At 43.9% G+C, this 21,017-nt stretch overlaps 1 protein-coding gene across 11 annotated transcripts in view; it reads right to left on the reverse strand.

Annotated features, from left to right (window-relative positions):
* Positions 1 to 308: 308 nt before the first annotated feature.
* Positions 309 to 21,017, reverse strand: part of Fhod3 (formin homology 2 domain containing 3) — a 424,496-nt gene continuing 403,787 nt past the window's right edge. For 6 of the 11 annotated variants that reach the window (XM_075969157.1, XM_075969155.1, XM_075969156.1 and 3 more), the window contains 5 exons: positions 18,268 to 18,458; positions 15,190 to 15,382; positions 9,400 to 9,574; positions 6,835 to 6,996; positions 309 to 905 (listed from right to left, as the gene is read on the reverse strand). In XM_075969157.1, coding sequence (XP_075825272.1) covers positions 823 to 905; positions 6,835 to 6,996; positions 9,400 to 9,574; positions 15,190 to 15,382; positions 18,268 to 18,458 — 804 coding nt within the window. In that variant the 3' untranslated portion in view covers positions 309 to 822. Of the gene's footprint in view, positions 906 to 6,834; positions 6,997 to 9,399; positions 9,575 to 11,000; positions 11,025 to 15,189; positions 15,383 to 18,267; positions 18,459 to 21,017 lie in introns of all 11 variants that reach the window. The other 5 variants (XM_075969154.1, XM_075969148.1, XM_075969150.1 and 2 more) reach the window with 2 other exon arrangements.

Consider the following 21,017-nt stretch of genomic DNA (forward strand, 5'->3'; position numbering starts at 1 on the left):
GCAAAATATGTTGTTTCCAGAATAGTCTCTGTTTTAGCTTCACACACATCAAGCGTCATGGAGAAGGGAGAGCATAACAAGGCTAACCACAGCTACCATTTCCTGCAACAAGTGGGGATGCTAAAATGCTAAAGAATGTTAACTAAAAATAAAAGAACGTTAAAAAGCATGTTTTTGAGGCTACTCAGTCAACAAAACACAACCCAAAAGACCTGAAGAGCATGCCAATCAAGAGTCCTTGCTGATTAGGAAGGATGTGAACCTGCGTAGCTATTTAAGATCCTTCATCTATGAAATAAAAGTTTCTTGTGATGACATTAAACTCTGTTTATTTAGTAGTTGAAACATGGTGTACATTTATGAGCTTATATAAACATTTAGTACATCTAAAATCCACAACTGGTAAACAATCTGTGCTTGCTTTTGTGTACAACATTGGCATTTATATCTGGACGTTTTGTTGTTGAGGAGACCCAGGTTCCGAGTCTAATCACATTGCCTCGTGTTATCATAACAACTGTGACAGAAGTGATTTGTTCCGTACAAGGACTGCTGCTTCCTAGAAAAGGTGTCACGCTGGGAACTAATAAACCAGGTATCAAGGAAACAAGAGAAACACAGCTGACTTGATAAAGAAAGTACATGCAGGAGATTCCTGGGGATCCACGTCAATGCATGGTGGTGACACAAGCAGTGGAACACCCAGAAATGAGCTCTCGGTTCTGAACCATCAGATGTTCGAGTCTCCTGCCCCTGCTGAGAAGGGGGGGGGGTAGCCAGAGTGGGCGCTCTGCTAGGCACACTTCCTAGGCCCTACAAACGTCACAGTTGCAGTTCAGATGTGCCAACCAGGCCCAGGGCTCTGGCTTCTTCTGGAGTCAGGCCACTCTTCAAGGTCCTTCGTACTGCAGTGGTCCCCACAGGTCACAAACAAAGAGACAAGAAGAGAAGGAAGTATTAGCCAGAGACATATGGCACTCAGCGTATCAATACCCACCTACCCAAAAAATCCAGGGTGACCCAGGACTATTCTGCTCTTTCTGAATGAAGTACCCTGGGAGAGGCCATGGGAAGAGAGGGTTGCAAGGAGGAAAGGGATGTCCTCATAGGGTTTATAGAGAATGGTTGTAGACTGAAGAAATTGTGGGTGGCTGTGGAAAGCTCAATGTCTCCCTAGGGTGGAATGTAGCGGAACTGAAAGAGTCGAAACATGGGAAACCTGGTTCTAATAATACAAGAGAGGGAAACTAAGCAGCATATAGAGAGGGGTTAGCAAATGCCCAGCTGCAAAGTTGTGGGAGGAAACACAAAATTGGAGATGTAACCAGGCCCTATGCAACCAAGTGGTAGAGAGAGCCCAGGGCAAGGGGTGATGGTCACAAAGAGACTCTGAGTGACGTGGGTCTCAGCCTCAACTTGACCAAGGACCTTTTGGGACAGTGATTGAAATAATCAGTGACTTTCCCTAAAGAGATGCCAAGGAGCAAACTATCCAACTTCTTAGAGCATTTAGTAGACGCTGCTTTCTATATAGCACACAAGTTTCAAGAAGGCCAACGTCCACATCACCTTCACTGGGGCATTGTTGGTTGCTGGAGGTTGTTCATATTTCACATGGAATAGGCTCAGGTTTAGCTTGGCAATACACATGTCCTATTGTTTGTTATCAGCAATCTTGATTGAAAATGAAGATTGCATAAGGCCGAAAGAAGTAGCCATTGTCTGCTTAAGAAACCCTGACATTTGAAAGGTTCATTACATTTTCCTGAAGTTATAAATTATATTTGGCCCACTATGGTTATTTGAAGGTCATAAAATAGGTATATTTATTCTGTTTTTAGAATGTTTAGATCTACCTCCTACCGTAATCACAAATTAACCAATTCTTCAGTTGATCAGAACAGTCTACTAATCATTGTAGAAAAAAAGTAAACTAATCCCTTGAATCTTTCCATTCCGTATTCCAACCCACCCAAGTTCCATCATACCTTCCCCAGAAAGGCAGGGCCCCATTTCAAGGCTCTGTTGGCAGTACCCCTTAATCTACGCCACTATTTCCCGCCCCGCCGCACAAAAGCTCATTTTTTATATAGCAAAGGATTTGAAAGTTCCAGGCTGTTTTCATCACCATTCTCTCCCCTGGGTCACATGGATGTCTAGCACAAGAACAGCGTGGTGAGGAATGAGAAAGCCAGTGTTCTCTTTCTGGGTGCTGGCTTCCCATTTGGGCGGGGGTAATGTATTAGTGTGAAACAAACAGGGCTACGCAGTGCAGCAGAGTCTCCCTGTAACCACCTCTCTGACCAAGGCTTCCAGCTGAACCCGGATTTCTTCCCATCATCATAATCTTAGCTTCTGTTGGTCCAGCCTTGCCCACTGAGAGGCAGTGACTATCCACCTGGGCACACAGCTGAGGTAGGTACCCTCAGCTGTCTTTAGGAGAGAAGTTAGCCCATGAACTCTAAAAGTTCGACCAAAAAATTCTAGTCCTTTTTTGTAACATCTGTTTTCCCCCCAAGAGCAGGAATTTAAAGCCTTAGGCCTGGTGTTAATTTGTTCTATATAAGAACATATATTTGGCTTAGAATAAGGAAAAATAATTTTTTTCTTAACAAGAGTCATTTAAAAAAAAACAGTGTACTTCAAATACCATCTTGGAAAAGAAAAGCTAAATGAGCTGTGTTGTACACTGGTGCTGTGTCTAACGTGTTGTGAGACAAGTCTACTCTTCTTTTAAAATAGATTGAAAATTTCTTATAGTTAGGTAAAAATCATCTCTAGTATTTCACTTATCAGCTACCATAGTTATAATCCTCAGTAAACAACTGCAAGATTGGTGCTCATAAGAGAAGCAGGAGGACATAGTCATAGTATGAGGGAACGGGAATTAGGAAGATAATCAGAGACTGTAATCCTATCGCAGGTATCCTCAGAATCCTCCCAGTGAGCAACCATGACAAACCTTAAGTTGTCAACTGTTGTAGGTCATGCCAAAGGACAGCATCTTTACAACAACATGGCTCTGATCCCAAAACTTCATGATCCCGTTACAGATAGGAGCCAGATCCTATCTTGAAAGGGAACTCAACAATGAAAGTGTGAACCTCTCTCAATCATGGAAAGACCTGAGACAAGAAAAGGCTGACTATGTGTCCATAGTTTGTGGCTATGTTATCTGATAGGCAGAGTTCATGGTATCAGGCATGCGATCACCAAGACAGACCCTTTCAATAAATACATCCAAGAGAAGAAAGAACAAGGAGTGGGATGATTCTCCCTAGCTGCCACAGCTATACTGCATCAGTCTGGGTTGGATACCTCCAACACTACTGAGCTTCCACATCATCTAAACAAGGCCAAATCCAGGAAGCCTGGGCTTACAATCATTCCTGGGACAATGTATACAACCCGATATGAAAAAGCGAGAAACTAAAATATAGAAAAACTCAAGTTCCAAGAACACTATCTCTGGGTCAGACCTGCCACGCCGACTGTGGGGCCATGCCTGGAATTTGTGGGAGAGCTGGGGTGACACATCACAGGCTGGTAGTCTCTTGAAGAGATGCTAACTAGCAGTGACAGAAAAGCGACAGAATGTGCTGTGGGAGCTTGTGGGGGTATTAAAAAGGCTTGGCACGTCTGAACTGACTGTAGTGTCTCACACCAGCAGGTAGGGCATGGACAGCGGCCTTGTACAAGCACCATGCGTGGAATCCATCACTGGCTCTGAGCACACGCAAGTGACCTTTATAGACAGGTCACAGATTTCTAGATTTTAGGATTCTGTTTTATTTCTCTAGAGGATGGACTTCTTCTTTAGTCAAGTGAATTATGTATCCGAGACATCTTTATCATTCATATCTATTCACCTTACCACCATTATTAAGAAATTAAACACAGCAAGCACGGTTTCCTACTGAGGTCTATCTAAATCACTGAACTTCACAAAGATTTTTTTCCAAGTTGTTTTTTGTTTAGTTTTGTTTTGCCTTTACTCTTAAAAAGCTTGGCATTATCATCTCTTTAAAGTAGGATTCAAAGTCTTTTATCTCCCATCTTTAATTTCTGTTGCTGGCACCACCCAGTAGAGATACACACTGACATGCACAGGGCACTGCACCTCTTATAGTGACTGTGTCACAGAAAAACTCAGTTTGGCTAAATCAAAACAGAGTGTATGGCTGCTTTGCATAACACTGAAATAGTAACTATACCACAGGAAATTATGACAACCACCAAAATAGACACTCTCTGGACAGATTGAAGAGGAAAATTCATTGTTACTGTTATTGTTCCCAGTGACATTGTGGGTAGAAAAATCTGAACCATGTGTTGGGTCCAATGCAGACAGGCAACTTGAAGAATAACTTCCACCTCCAAGGAATGGAAAGTTAAGTCAATACCTTATACAGTCAGTCTCTCTGTTTAAAGTCCCTGACTCAACCTTGCCATTCTCTGCCAGGGTACTCCCAGGTCTGACAACCTGTCACCATCTCTCTCTAAGCTCACCATGATATCTTCTAGCCAAAATACTTGTCTTTGTGTTTGCTTGTTTGTATATTATTTTGTGGTTCAAGGGGTGGAGTTAGCTCAGGGCTTGGCACACGCTAGGCAATGCTCTACCCCTGAACACACTCCCAAGCTCCCTACACTTCTTACACTGAGGCTGCCCATCCCAGAAAGACCAACAGTTATCATGTGCAAGGTGTCTTCCATTTGGCTACTAATTTATCAGTGACTGACAGAGGACAACCAATGGCAACCACTGAAGATAATCTCCTGAAGATGTGAAAAAGGCCTCCAAAAATTTCTTTTAAACAGATTTCTTGTTATTGTATTTTTAAATATAGCACTCTTAAAAACTGTAAAAAAAAAAGTGCAGAAAAGTTAATCCAAAAAGAAGAGAGCTCCCTAAGAGGCCCACCCATCCTTCCTAGCACACAGGAAATAGAAGTCCACAAAGAAGTACTGTTGCATGGCCTTCACATAGTGTGACATGGGCCTCAACACTGGGATTTGGCCTATAGTCTTCAGCCAGTGTGGATCAGCATCACCCCTCTGGAGAACAGTTGGTCACCTGTGGCTAGCAATGCCACTCCTGGTCATACCACCTACCGACCCACGGCCACCTAGTGCTGCTTCTCCTCGCTACAAATGTGAGTCCCCACTGGTGTTGTTAAATGAGAGTTCTGAGTTGTTTGCCCCGAGATGGGACCCATAAATCCCCATTCGTAAGTAAGCCTAACTCTGAGGAACACATCTCTGACCAAGTTCTTAGACAGGTGCACCAGGAGACGAGATAAGGAGCCACAACCACACTGGGGAAAGAGTAAACTGCAACCAAACGAAATGTAAAGGGCTTCCCTGGGGCTTGAGAGCCACAAACCAAATGTATTCTGGAAGATGTAAAAATGACAGGACAAGTGACGATAGTCTTTCATTAAAACCTTGAGGGAAGCCAGGAATTATGGTGCATGCCCTTAACGCAACACTTGGGAAGCAGAGGCCAAAGGATATCTGTGAAATCAAAGATAGCTTGATCTACATAGTGAGTTCCAGGCCAGTCAGTGCTGTCCCCCAGTGTAGCTAATCTTCTAAGGGGCAGGAACTAAGAGGCCCTGAGTCTGGATAAGCAAAGATGCCTAGAAGTTTAGATCTTGGTAGAACACTCTAACATACATCCAAGGTTGAGAAACACAAGCTCCAGGGCCTTCCTTGATACTCAAAATGAGTACCAAGTGCCAGCAGCAGCACCTAGGAGCTTGCCATAAACCAACTCTTATCCCATCCAACTTCAGCAAAATTGCATCATTCACTCTGACCTCAATGTTATTTTACTTTCTGGGAAGATTCCCAACAGACACTAAAGTAGATCATATGGGGAAAAAAAAAGCAAGGTATGATAGGCTGAAGGAATTTGTTTTTGCGTTCATTATCCTGGAGAAAAAGCATGGTAGTGAGACAGGCAGAACATTGCATCTCATACCCGAGTCACCCCTATGTCAATCTTGTGGACAGGGTAAACTGGGGGCATCCTATTTTCACATTCGTACTAAGTTCTCTGCCAGTGTAGCATGACTCTGCTTTATCCTGGGGACTCCTTTCCTTCCTCGGCATCCCTTATTCTCATAGTCAAAGCCAGTGGACACTCAAGCTGTCCCCTGAATGGCCCAGCTGAAGCCTGGGAAATGTGCCTAAAACACTGTGGGCCACAGCTAATGCTGGCAGATGCCAGGGATCCACAGGGATCCCATTTCTTCACAGAGAGGGGTGACTAAGAATCAGTGCAGTGCAGAGAGAGGGGTCAAAAGCAGGCAGCAGGTATAGACTAAAAAGATGAAGCAATCACTTTGATTCAACTGAAGGCTGGTTGAAAGGAAAAGGGAGCCAGGAGAACATTAAATGGTAAGTATTCTGCTTGTTCATCAAATCACTTGCTACCCCTGCTTTTTATTGTTAACCTGCCAGAGACTATGGTAAGCCCTGGAGGAGCCAGCCTTTAACTCAGCAAGTAGCCTCTGGTGCTGGGTGAAGAGCAGAAATTCAGCCTCTAGCAAAGCATTTGAGCCAATACTTGGTAGTAAGCATTACCTCCACATACCGGAGGCTTTCAGAGACCTTTGAGACCTTGCTAGTTAACACAGGGTATTAATTGGTATGGGCTAGGGCACATACAGGAAGTACTTTTGAAAAGTATAGCTGCCAGCCCTTCCTCCTTAATAGCAGACACTGATAGGAACTTCTTTCCTTATTGCTAAGGAACGCAGGTGGACACTCTAATGGGCGTTTCCTTCTGAGTTCCCGGCTTTCCAGGTCAAACCGAAATGTACTCACGAGATTTGCGGTTGGCCCTGGAACGTTTTCTCTCCCGTGGCACCACTCGCTGACTGGGCACTTGGGTGGCCGATTTGACAATGCGGTCCATGATCTCATCGGCCGCATCATCGGTGACAGCAGGTGACTCATCGGTTCCCATATTCCACGAACTAGTGGATCCTGGAAGATGAGACAACCACGTGCTCAGAGAAAAGACAAACAAAAGTAGCAGAATCTTATCAATTTTCTACAGAGCTGACATCCATCAGAGGTGGATTCCAGAAAAGGCCAGCGATAGCTTCAGAGTTAGTGACGTGCATGGGATGCTGGTCTGTCTCCGCCTGTGTCTGCTATCCTGCCAGTGAAGTGGAAACTGCATTGGGACATTTGTTTTGCATTTCCCTACAATATAGCTATGTTCCTGTCTCTTGTATTATCTAGCTCTCTCCCCCTCTCCTGTATGTGTCATTGCTACCTGTAGGTCCTGTGATTATCTGAGGACAAATGACCTAAGCCAGACACTACATAGCACATCAGTGACACCCAGCAAGGCACATCCAATAAAGCACAGAGAGCCACCAAGGGGTTAATGAATCAGCTCTCCATCAGTAGCTATATGTGCCTAGTCATTGTCACTAATTGAACTCCCCTCCTGTTAAAGAGAAACCAAGCAGGTCTGTGATACACACTTTACGTTGGGATCACCTCTAAAGCACTGGAAGGGGACCGCTCTCTTCAGTCCTCAGCAGAGAGTTTGACACAGTTTGTCTTTGAAATACCTGTCTGCTCCTTGACAAAAAAATGTGTTTTCTAAATAATGACACATCAAGACAGTCCAAATCTCCCTATAGATGGCTATTGACTATAGACAGAAAGAAAGTACAGGTTTCCAAACAACACCAGCTAGAAACCAATGGTAACTTAACATCTAGGACTGTGACTTTGTGATAGATTAATGTCCTTCTGGAAATTCTGGGATGAGGAGGAGCTTCTTCAAAAGGAAAGATACAGGGGCATCCCAAACTGTTCATCTCTATACCTTAAACTTCATTTTGTAGTAGATGTACAGTTTCAAAAGCTTAAGTTCCCAAATTCATAGCCACTGATAACCCAGCCTGACTAAGTCCCAGCTGAAACCAAATTTTGAGGGAAGGAAAGTGATTTTTTAAATTATTTAAAAATGAACATTAATATGTTAATAAATATGTATTTTACATCTTCTTTCATACTGTTACATTTAAATTTTTGATATTCATAAGCATCTAGCTATTAATGATCTAGAATTTGATCAAACTATCTAGGAACAGTGGCTCACTGTTTAGTAAACTATGATATTTATGGGTGCACATGAGGGCGTATGTCCATCCATGTGCAAGTGTGTGCTTGAAGTCCTACTATAAATATGAAAGAAGCTGAGGACAATGTCTTCAGGTGGCAATGGCTGTTGTAATTGTTGACACAGCTTTTAAAGTCTAGTTTGCTTAGCTTTCTAGTGGCATACCTACAGTATCTGCACGTGCACAAAGACTAACCGTGCTTGTTAGTTATAGCTAAGGGGACTTATTTGCTCCCACCAGAAGGCCACCTTTTCTTTCACCATCAAAAACTATCTTAAAAATGGGCGCTTCCCTGCAAATAACCTTTTAGAGTTGTTGCTGAGTTTCCATGTGTTCTCAGGAAGGTCTGGGTGCTGTGGTAGGTGGTAGAGGGCCCCGTGATTGGTCCAGCTCTCAGACTGGACCATATAGTCTCTATGACAATGGCTGTCTTCAGAGTAGAGCCATCAACAGCAAAACTGTCTTTCATGTAGCAGGGCCCTGATTCCCTTTCACCTACTGGTTTACAATTAATTCTGTGACTTATTTTGAAATCTGAACTACCTTGCATGAACCTCACACAGCTCCCTCAATTCCATTTGGTCCTGATAGACTTTCAGAGCACTGGGCAGAAATTCAGGATTTTAGAGACCCTCCCCTCTGAGAATTACCAGCATCTCCCATCCACTCCTTCCCAGTGACCTCTTTTTAATGTAGCAGTCAGGAGAAACCTAAGGTCACCTCTAGCGATTGGTCCAGCACTACTGGGCTATTCTGTGATGACTGTCATCTGGTGACCTCGTTCTGGAATTGATTTCTGCTTTGCATCTTGGTCACTCTCTTTGCTACCTGGTAGAAAGATAAAACCAACTCCACATGCACATAGTAATATTCCCTCTCTTCTCTTCTCTTCTCTTCTCTTCTCTTCTCTTCTCTTCTCTTCTCTCTCTCTCTCTCTCTCTCTCTCTCTCTCTCTCTCTCTCTCTCTCACACACACACACACACATACACACACTAATAATAATAGTAAATACATTTGAAAACCCTCAATACTGGAGTCCCTCTCCTAAGATGGTTTCCACTGTACCATTTTTTACATGCAACCAGTACAGCCTTCTGTAGAAGGAGGCATGGCTACGCCCTCACTGAGAGTACTGGGGACTTGATGGCTCTTCACACACGTTCTCTGGGCACAGTCACCTACAAATTGCAACGGGGTTATGGCATGGCCTATCTGAGAAGACAAACCCCACCCACCATAGGTTACCTCGGCTTGCCCGGCTGCGAGTGCGCACGCCAAGCACAGGGGTGGCATCCTCCACAGCCGGAGATGACGTTTTTAGAACAGCCTTCATGTTCTCGTGTTCAGCTGCATCCTCGGCATAGCTCAGACCCTGTGGCTGACTTGGTGTTGCTGGAGAACTGCCAGAGAACTTGCCAGACTGCAAAACCAAAGTGATGTTAAGATGTGAGGAACACTTTCCAAAGAGGCCGTCGAGCTTTGCTTTGAGGGAAACACTCTCTCCTCCGGTTACTCAGTATATTCTGGAGTTCTGTCAGTCATAGAGAATGTCAACAAACAGCAAATACCTCTCTACAGGAAGACATAGCACCAGAAAGTGATGCAACAGGCCCCAGAAGGAACTTCACCTAACCATCCTGCACTGGAGTGGACACCATCTAGGGGAAACTGACACTAACTCCCTCGTGCAAGAGCTAAACATCAAACAAAACCCTGACAAGACCTGACATCTGACTTGTCCGTCAAATGCCTTGAGCTTCATTTTCTAAGCTATTGCTGAGGGTTCTTGTAGATCTAACCTCATCTTAGAAAGAAAACTGAAAGTCTCGAAGAATAAGTGGCTTTGCCAGAGGTCCCAGATGTGCTGAGTATCAGGTCACAGAACATGCCAGATAAATCCAAGCTGAAACTGAACTCAGCAATACTACTTTTAGTTTCATCGAAAATGCAGATGCTTTCTGTAACAAGCATTAAAAATGCAGGCTGGTTTTCTCAAAAATGCACGCATATAGGTTTTCAGGAGGTGCTCTAGAACTCTATACCGAGTTCTATACCCGCACAATGCTTACGTCTGAGTGCAGAGCAAGATCATCCACAAGATGTTGAACATGGACCCAGATCAGATCAGCTCCAACTTTTCGCTTCTCAGCCACTGTTACAGACCTGTGACAAATCTGTGCTTAGGAGTCTATGCTTCTCCGTTCTCAGCCCCCAGGGTCAACCCTCACTGCGCTCCTTCCTCCCTGACTGGAAGATGCTCTATATATTTACTTTGGTTTGTTTTTGCTTGTGATGCTGTGGATCAAACCCAGAGCCATGCACATCCACAGCAGGTGCTGTGCCACTGAGCTCCATCCCCAACCTGATTCTACTTTGCTTTGCTCTTTATTCTCTTCTTATGTCACTTAGACTGGTCTGAAACTAACAATTCTCCTGCCTCAGCCTCTCAAGTGCTGGGGTTACAGCCATGCACCACTGTGCTCACCATATACACGGCTAAGCTAGAATTCCAGTTCTCATGTTTGGGTTGTAAAAAGCACAGAAAGGGGCTGGAAGGGAAAGTCTTTGCCCAGTTTTCCAGGGCTGAACCTGCTCTTAGGGACAGGATAATGATTAGTCCTTGCTCAGGGGCACTGGAAAATGCAGTTAGCGCCTCACTCTCTGGCACAAACAGCATGACAAGAACTGATCAGATGGTTAGTGATCACAGGAAAGCCAACCAGAAAATGTCCGTGCATAGTTCCAAATGCTAAACAGTGCCAACACTCCATGCTGACTACGTTAGGTTACTCTACAGCACACAGAAGGGCACAGACAGAATTCTTCACATTCGTGAATTGTCATACCTCAATGTCATCCTCGTCATCGGTCTACCCGAAAGGACAGGACAGGACAAGATGGAAAAGACAGAAGGATTCTTAGAAGGCACAGAAGTCAACAAAGATGAGATAATCTCAACAACAAATCACATTCTAAAACCAGAAAGCAACCACTACCATCAGAACACACTGTCTTCAGTCAGAAGGTGCCAGGCTCTCCTCCCTGTTCTTACTGGGTGCTTGTTCTGTGTGGAGACTGAGCAGACGCAGAAAGTACCTGAAGGGCTTCAGGTGGTAGTCTCCCGATGATACCCATGAAGTCAGTAATTGGCTTCCCTGACCACTACTAATCTACATCCTCCATGCAGCTGGCTGCATCTGCTTGGGCTCACCACCACCTACTGGCTTCAGTAAGTGAACTAGCCTTCATTTACTTGGCTGTACCTATCAGCAACATTTTCATTTTATCCTAAGTTCTGGGCTCTTCCCTGCCTAGCCTGAAGGCCTAGACTACAGTGTACCCTTCTACAATGTACTGGCCACATGCCAGTTCCCAAGAAAAACATACCATACTACCTCCTCCCCAGACACATGAAATCAAGCTCTTTGTAGAATTTTACCAGTCCTCAAGGTAGCCACCAGACGTGACACTGCTCTCACAATTACTTTATCAGCAGATGTGCCTTGAAGACCCCTTCTCTAAATACAAAGTGAGTATGAAAAATCATGTCAATGTCTTGCTTTAAATCCACTACACTTTAAGTATTTCCACAGAGGTTAGAGGCCAGGCCAACAAACCAGGCATGACCTTTTGAGAACTGGCTATATTTTTGGAATGTAAGACAACAAGGTGCTTCACTCAGATGGCAAGAGAGACCACTCCTCTCTAACATCCTTCTTGTTGAGTAGATTATTAGTTTAGCCAGGATGACTGGCATTTTTTTTCATCAGGCATATGCACATATGCAAGATGCTGTGTTTTGACTCTCCATCCTTCCCAAGGCCTCAAAGTGTCATTGGTCCCTTTCTATAGAAGAGATGAAGTCAGGGTTGAAAGGTGAGAAGGGTCCCACACTAGGGTCCCTCTTCCCTCTGCAATTTACTTGACACTAAGTTCTCATAAACTTATGAGGACTGTTGGGAGCACAGCATGAAGATGCATGCACCCACAGGGCTCCAGAGAAAGCAGAAATGGTTAAGCACACAAGATTGTCCTTCCAATGGGAGAGATGAAAAACCTGTTCTTCCACCCAGAAGACTGGCAATTGGAAGTGATTAGTAGCCCGGTGATCTGTGTCATCTGTTGGACCAGGCCATATCAATCTCCTGCAGTCAGGACTAGAGTTGGCTAGTAATCTAAATGCTCCTTATCGCCAGGGGCTTCTGAACTCCCACAACCAGGAAGGGAGATACATAATAGTCTAAATGGCCTTTATATTATATGTATTCCCAGAGGCTCCCCCAAGGGTGGCTAATAGCCCAAAACACTTCTAAACTACCTGCATGCCCAAGACTAGGCCAAAACTTTCCCTAAGCCCTTAAGCTATTACAGGTGGCCTATCTCTAGAACCCCTCTTCTTAGAGGAAATGACATGTACTCTGAGTGAGTTTCAATGTGATTATACTTCCCTGTGCACTGGAGATTGTATTACACCAGGAAACGTCTCCAAATTATATCGAGCTTAAATTTGTTGGGAATAAACTGCCTAAAAGCAGACTCTCTGAAGTCTTGATCCAAGTTGACAAAGTCAATCCAAACTAAGCTTTCATTCTCTTCCTTTGTGGTTTGCTTCCCTGCCTGGACAACTTCAGGGTGCCCCTCCGATGGTCACCACTGATGTAGAACCAGGTTTGGATGGAAAGATGAAGAATAAAGTCCACACTGAGCCAGTCACAGAAAGACCTCATGGGTTGTGGGATAAGGGAGCGAGTAGTGCAGGCTCAGGAGGCAGGAAGGTGGAGGATGTTCAGCCTTACAGACCAGGGAGATCAGTCTCCAGAGCTCCTCCAAGGCTTCTGGCTTGAAGCTCCTGCTTATTTGGTATCTACATTAAAACTGACTGACTACAGAATTCTCTAGAATGTTGAAGGCTCCACGATTCGGTTTCTGCTGTGTGTATGTCATTTTCTAATCAGATTATGCCATCCCTGTGGGGTGACCTTGCCTCTCGCTGTCAGTCCAGGCACCTAGAACAAGGCACACAGTTCAATCTCAGAGCATGCTAATCTGAGACTATTTGGCTTTAGTAACAATATTCTAATATTCCAGAAGGTGGCAGGCTTTCCACGCAAATACAAACAACTTCTACTAATAGGGACTAGGTTAAAAGTTAACTTTGAAGGAATCTGTACTGTCCAAATTTTAATAGAAATTTAAATACTTTTGAATCACACTCTAGATACTTCTAACTCTCTGAGAGCCAAATCTTCTCAAGGAAGGACAAATTTAAAACTTAGTAGTCTCTGCTAAAAAAAAAAATTCTCAGGAATTTGGCAGGAAATTTTAACGTGTTTCCCTAACTATAAGCATATTGGGCTTGTGTTGTTTGCCTTACAATATGTCTAATTTCCACAAAAATAAATGAGTCCTTTTTTATGGCTTTTAAAAATAACACATTGGAATGAAATGTAGGTCATAGTTTGCCCAAGTGGGTCCAATCTGCTTTCTGAATACCCCAGAAGGCTCCAAGAGAACCAGATTTTAGGAGACAGAAAAGCCTGGCTGATGATACTAACGGTCAGCGCTGTGAAGAGTTGCAGAACAGACTCCCTCTCGGAAAGAGTGGTCCTCTACCCCTAGGGCCCGGGAAGTCTGTGGGAGGAGGTCTGAGTAGAGGTGGGTGATATGAGGACTGGCGGTCTAAGGCTCTCCCTAGAATTGCCTTTTAAGTGCAAAGTGTCTCGTAGTCAGTGCATCTGGACAGCCACAGGAAGTGGGAGGCCCCAGGCATGCTTACTCTTAGCAGTAACCACATTCCCGGTTTTGCCTGCACCACGAACACTCCCCTGGCCACAGATGGCAGCCTCTATAAGGCCTTAATTGATTTCTTTCTTCTGCAAAGACATCTGCCTGGCTTGAGTCCAACTGAGGCTTAGAGCCCCAGAGTGATGGCGGTCCTGATGACTTAACCCTTTACTTCTTTCTTCCATCCCACGGATGCCAAGTACTTGCACAGGTGGGAAAGGTTCATGGGCATGAATATAAACAATGAAAAAAATCACATTGAGATCTTCAATAGGTTCCAAACCTGGTCTAACAGTTCCAACTTCCTATTCCCTCTGAGCCTATTCAAATACGAATAAGCAGTGAGGAAAGAAAGGAGGATTCACTGAAAAGGAGAATTCGAAGAAAATGTCTTCATTTTTTCCTCAAATGAAACTTCCAGCTTACTAGTATTAATGTATGAGATAGTAATAATACCTGCATGTTTCACAGAGGCACATCAGAAAGGGACCGTGCCCTGAGCGCCTTCGTCAGTCTACAGCAGCTTCCTGCCTCCTTTCTGTTCCACTCATGGAACACGTCACACCATGCAGCATCTGTAGCTAGTCTGTTTCTACTTCAAAATCCTTTCCCGGGCCATAGGATATTCTCCTGAGTCATAGGTAGGCTCAGGCTTGAGGTGGGGAATAAAGAGCCAGCAATAGGAGAGAAAAGTGTCAAGGACAACCCCAAATGCCATGGAAAAACTTCCACTGGACTTAATGTCCTATGGGATATCTTCCATCCCTAACATTGTGTGACTCAAATTATGTGACCATAATATTATATCTTAGCACAGTAACATCAGTTTGCCAACTCACATTCTCGAACTGAGTGGTTCAAGTGGCTGATATTGTTACAAGAATGAAATTCCTGAATTAACATCAAATAAATACATCTGCCTTCCTATGCTCCTGGCATCATCTGATACATGCCCCCAGCATTTTATCAAATGTGAATTGTCATCAGTTTCAAATAACACCAACAGGGCTACGACACACATTCTCCTCCAGGCACCCAGTCTCCAGCCACAGTGTCCTGGTGCTCCTGTACCACACAGCAGAACTCCACAGACACCATAGAAGAGCAGTGTGAGAACACTTTGTAAAGGGGGAAACTTTGTCCACGATCGGGAAGAAGAAAATAACACACACCCCCAAATCGTGGACCTACTTATGATTTATCTCGGTTTCAAACGCCATGACACGAAGCAAGCGAGTTCATGAAACTTACGTCGGTGATCATCTTCCCTCTGGTCTTATTTCTCTCTCTGTGATTGGCCCGCTTCTGTTTCTGCTGCAGAACTCTTTCCCTGGTCGTGCGATACTCTAGTGCGAATTCGCTGATGATCCTGCAGAACTTGTTGATGTTCACCTCTCGAATTGCATAGGGGGGGTGGCCCATAAAGAGCAAAAAGGAGTGAAACCTGCAGCAAAAACAACAACAGCAATGGCAGTGACTTCACTTTTGAGGAACCAAAATTACCAGTGTAAAAGTTTTCTATAAGAAATCATTGCGCACAATGTTCATTCCTGGGCCTCTGAAGTCAAGAGTCCTCTCGAGTAAAATCAGAAACAAAAGTCAAGGCCATTTCACTCTCTCTTCTGAATGGTAAGTCTAGGAGGTAAGAGTTCAGATTATTTCATTTGCTTTTACATTTGTACATGAATCTGTCAAGCTTTCCAGAAAAATGATGAAGTTGTATTTCAAGGAAACAAGCACAATTTCTAGATTACGGAAGAACTGAGAAGAGTTTTGAAATCCCTGAAATGGTTCTTGGAGTAACTGTGAATGTGTATAGATAATGTACTTCAAAAACGGGTTCTAAAGAGACGCCTACCAATTCTAAAGAATTTTGAAATGTTTTTCTTGTAATATTATATATGCAATCTTAATTTAACTAGGCTATGCCAAATTAGTTGAACAAAAATTTATTTCCGTTACTATGTTTATAAAATAAAAATTATTAAGATGAACATAGTGGCAGCTGCTTTCTCTCACGGGTCTTTCACAGTCACTGCTAACTGGTGGATCCGTAAGAACGGGTGAGTTTGCACATGATCCATGGGGCCAGTCGAGCTGTTAGGGCAGGAGGATAAAACGAAAGGCAAATGTGTGGGTGCCAGCAACCCAAACAGGATTTTCTGGGAAGGTCAGAGGTTTTGAAAGCCAAGAATTGCTTGAAAGCAAAGTATTGCCTGGAGCAACAGTTGTGAAATCATATACAACTTTCTCATCTGAAACTTTTCATGTAGGAATTGATTACAAGGTAGAAGGCCCTAATATAAAGTTCTTTTTTTGGTCTACTTCCCAATACGTGGGTGAAAGATGACCCTAGTAGGTCTGGGCTATGCTTCTGGGCAGTGTTTAAGGATGTGAAGCAAGGCAGTAGGACTCAGTTCTAGTCCACCCAGTTTAGCAATAAATTTCTGCTCTCATTCATCCTATAATCCAGGCTCCTACAAGACTTCATTTGAACCCAGAGTTCTAAAGGGTGGATGTTTATGCTGCACACTACCTTGTACCCCCTGTCGGTCATGAAACCTTCAGTACCAACCACAGCTATGATACATTTCTAATCCATCCTGGTCATCCCCAATGGGATGGCCAACAGTGAAGATCTTTGAACGTGGGTCAATCAGGAGCAACCAACGTCCACATGACCAGCTTGAAAGGATCAATTCAAGCAAACACATGGTAAGGAATGGCTTCTTAAAACAAGTTTTTAATCTATCTTGGATAAAATGGTTAATAGAAGCAGGGACAACAGTTTTGCAAGATCTTCATGTTTTCCTCTAGTTTTACAAGACTCCAAATGGAAATTGTTTATTTTCATATTTTTTAAAGTTGGTAATCACTTGCATAATAAAAAGAATAAATGGTCAAACCAGCCTGTATCCTCTGCTTCCCCTTTTATAACCATATCAAAAGCATAGTATAATTTGAGTGAGAAACTTGATAAAATATTTTATAAAATTCTCTTACACAAAAGCAATATAAGGTAATTGAAATGTAGATGTGATTGGATGAAGTGTAGTTAGGGGGTTTATAGTTAAACAGCTTAATCCCAAAAGTTCTCATTAATGGCTAGATACCAACTTAAAATAATACTTTTTTCCCAAAATTGCTATCCTTCTCCCCCACTTTGCCCCATAAGTTACCATCAAGGCCAAGAAAGAGGGGCTGGTGGGGGGAATCACTCAGTAGATGAAGAACTTGCTATGCAACCTTAGGTGAGTTCAGAGTCCCAGAACCCACACAAAATGCTGGGCATGGAAGTGCAGGTTGTACTGCCAGCATTGGGGCAATAGACACAGGAGAATCTAGAGGCTTCCGGGTCAGCTCATCAAGTTCATTCAGTGAGCCCTAGGTTCAGTGAGAGACTCGGAAAAAGAGCTGAGGAAGACACCTGATGTTGACCTCTGACTTCCATATGAACATTTATGCACATATGGACACACACCAACACTATGCATTTATATCACACAAGGCCTGAGAAAGTACGTTCATCAAAGCAGAAAATGACACAAGAAGGAGTGGGCTACGGGGAGATAAGAGCATCAGGTTTAGAAAGTCCTATATGGTTTAAGAATACTAGAAGGAAATATTGAATAAAGAAAAAAGAGAGGGATGCAGATGTCCCTATATCGCTGTGATGAAGATCAAAACAAGGTGATGGCTCATCAAAGAGTGACCCATCCTTGCATGGAAGGTAGGCAGACCAGGACTCTACCTGGATTAAAAGGAAGTGGCGCAGATAGGTACCGAGCCATACTAGACCCGACAGACCTGCACCAGCCTCCTTGGGAATCAAGCATGACTCCAGGAACCTGGTCCTCCTGGATCCTGAGACTCTGAGGAAGGCTGGTGTAGAGGAGAGCCCCAGGGTAGGGTTCCGACCTCACTCATGTATACATGCTGGACAGTAGCTGGAGAGAACACTACCAGAGGGTCTTCAGGGACTGAGTGTAGGTCAGATACAAGAAAGAACTTTCCAGAGAAGGAAAGCAGTCTCACAGAGAAGTAGGCTCTTTGTAGGTGGCATGACTCCAACGGCTGCGGAAAAGTAGCCAGAGACCTTACAAAAGCATCTCCTGGGTCAAGGGGGAGTTTTTTCACTAACGTAACCCCAACATTCCTTCTAATTAGGATTCAATGGTACTGTTTTGCATACATAGATATCAAGACTTCAGTATCTTAGGAGTACCTTCTAAGTACCTAGAATACACGGTAACGTTTTTGCAAATTGAACTTTCTGATCTTTGGGTATAAGTTATTTTCAGTTTTCTGTAACTTCTTCTGCGCACACACCTGTTAATTATCCTCCGGTGAACGATCTTTAAAATTATAATTCGCTCTGCACAGTCTTTTAGGAACTCTGACATCCGCTGCTTTAAAACTGGTTTCATCTCATGTTTTGCAATTGCCTTGAGGTGATCCCATGAAGCCTTGCATCTTCTCTCCATCTGACATAAATTATCCTGAAGTTGATCAAAGTCAACCTGAAAATCGGGGGGGGGGGGGGGAGAGAACACGGCAAATGCATGAAACAACTGGACACCAGCCGGAGCCGGGAGCCCAAAGCCCCTGGGAGGGAACAAGAATAAAACCAAACTTACATGTTGAAATACAAACATATTTATGGCCTAAAAAATGATTCACATGTGTATTTTTCATTATCTCCACATCAATTTATTTAGTGATAAAACCGTTCTCCAAGTGAACCCAATACAGGAATCACCTTTTCTTGCCTTGTTTGGGAAGAAGTGTCCTGAGAATCTTTGGGAACTGTAAATTCAAATGCGAAATGAAGGAACCTAGTACACGATGAGCTGAGTAGACGTCTCATAAACCTTTTCAGGGTCCTCTTGTTCTCCAGGGCTAATATTTTACTAAAGGCTAAGGAACTTCTCCCAGTCAGATAGGCCCTGCTGTGCTCAGCCATGGATGGCTCTGCTGTGCCCAGCCAGCAACAGACAGCTGACTTCTCTTCACCACAATTCACAATTTATATGAAAAAATTATTGGTTTCATCCATCATTAATAAATCCATCCAACACTCACGGAATACCTACTGCACAACACTCCCTATATCAGGTACTAAATGCACAGAGATCCCCATAAGTACACAGAGACAAGTGCAGGATGCAACTGAATTCCTGTCATCAAGTAACTTTATCCCGTAGACTAAGCTCTGAGGGGTCTACAGTACCTTCAACACTGTGTGTGTGGAGGTAGAGTGGCTTGAGAGTTAGTGCAAGCTACACACGCACACACACTTGAGACAGAGCGTGAACAAGTATTCTGGGAGGTGCAAAGAGTTCAGAAGGACAGTAAACCCCATCTGAGGCCTTTTTTTATAAGGTAATGTAGAGGGTTAGTTAGTCCAGAAAAAATACCCTTGAGCACCAGATTTGGTAGAATGAGATGAGGAGTGGGCAGGACACTGAAAGGGACAGGAAAAGAACTAGACGAGCAAGTGGAAACGAGCTGTATGTAGGGGCGGAGGTGGACAAGAAGTGAGCAGCAGTGGGAGGGGTAAAAGTGAGACAGACAGATTTCTGAAAGAGCAGATCAAGGAGATGACCTTGATGGTCAAGACAGGGAGAGCAGTAGGGCTAGAAGGGAAGACCCACACAGGATTGGCAGGAATGACCTTGTACTTCCAGCCCCACCCAAAGAAGACAAGGGAAGGGACATGTGGTGGAATATTATCTTAATATTAATATTACTTTAACTGGGCAAAGATGTGTTACCTTTGTTTATGCTGCAGAATATTTAACTGTGTAAAGGTGTGTTACATTTGTTTATTCTGCGTTTGTCTAATTATGTAAACATGTGCTGCATCTGTTTCATCTTGCCTGCCTAAGGCATCTGATTGGTCTGATAAAAAGCTAAGTGGCCAATAGCAAGGCAGACAGAGGATAGATGGGGCTGGAAGGGAGAGAGAATAAATAGGAGGAGAAATCTAGACTTCAAACGAAGGACGAGAGGAGGAGGAAGAGAGAACAAGGGAGACACCTGGGGCCAGAAGCCATGCAGCAGCCAGTCAGTCAGACATGAGAAGCACTGAAAGTAAGATATACAGAAGAAAGAAAAGTAAAAAGACCCAAGACAAATGGTAGCTAAAGAGAAATGGGTAATGTAAGTTAAAAGAACCAGTCAGAAACGAGCTAAGCTTAGGTCGAGGATTCAAAACTAATAAGTCTCAATGTCATGATTTGGGAGCTGGTTGATGGCCCAAAAGAAAAAGCCTGGTACAGAATCAAGTCAACAAAGGCAGACTGAAGAAGGATCTGCCATGGGAGAAAGATTGGAGTAAGAGGATTCCCAAGGCCAGGAAAGCAAGGCTTAGTGCTTCAAGCTACAAACGCTCCATGAAGTCTGGGAAAGGGCAGCAGATAGCCACACGGTCTTCTGTTGAAAGACATGGATCTTGAACAGCCAACATCTAGTGTAACTATTGTGGGCAGTGTGGGCTGGTGTGGCCAGTATGTAGACAAGGTACATTATGCAGCAACTATTTAAATGACAAGGAAATGTCTAGCGGGCATTGGGAGAGGGCTGGTATTGATGCGGGCCCAGGATGGCCACAGATCTGGTCCAATATCAGTAATTCTGTGTCAGGGTCACTTTGGTTGCTAACCAGCTCCAGCTGGGGAAGACCCTGGGCAGAACCAAATAGAACCCAGGTGTTCTGGGAGGCTCTGAAACAAGGCCAAGAGGAAGGGACTCCAGGCGAACTGGTTTTGGTCTTGAATTGCTATCAAAGCCTTCTGAGGAATGACTTGTGGAGGTGGTACAGTAGCGACTACGGGGCCATCCGAGGGGTTTTCTGCATTGCTTAGGGCACTTCATATATGTAAAGACCACAGCCTAGTGCCCACTACAGAACAGAGGACTCCATTCTGAGAAGCCTTCTGTGAGCTCTGTCAGGACTAGAAAACCACTGGCTGGGCCTCTTCTTGCCTCAAGACAGGGACACTATGAGTCCAACTGAGGGCTCCTTCTGGGTGTACCTGGTAACTGCAAGGTTGTAATTCCTGGGGCAGGTAAAGGAA

This window comes from Microtus pennsylvanicus, chromosome 4 (genome assembly GCF_037038515.1).
Source record: "Microtus pennsylvanicus isolate mMicPen1 chromosome 4, mMicPen1.hap1, whole genome shotgun sequence".
NCBI lineage: Eukaryota > Metazoa > Chordata > Mammalia > Rodentia > Cricetidae > Microtus > Microtus pennsylvanicus.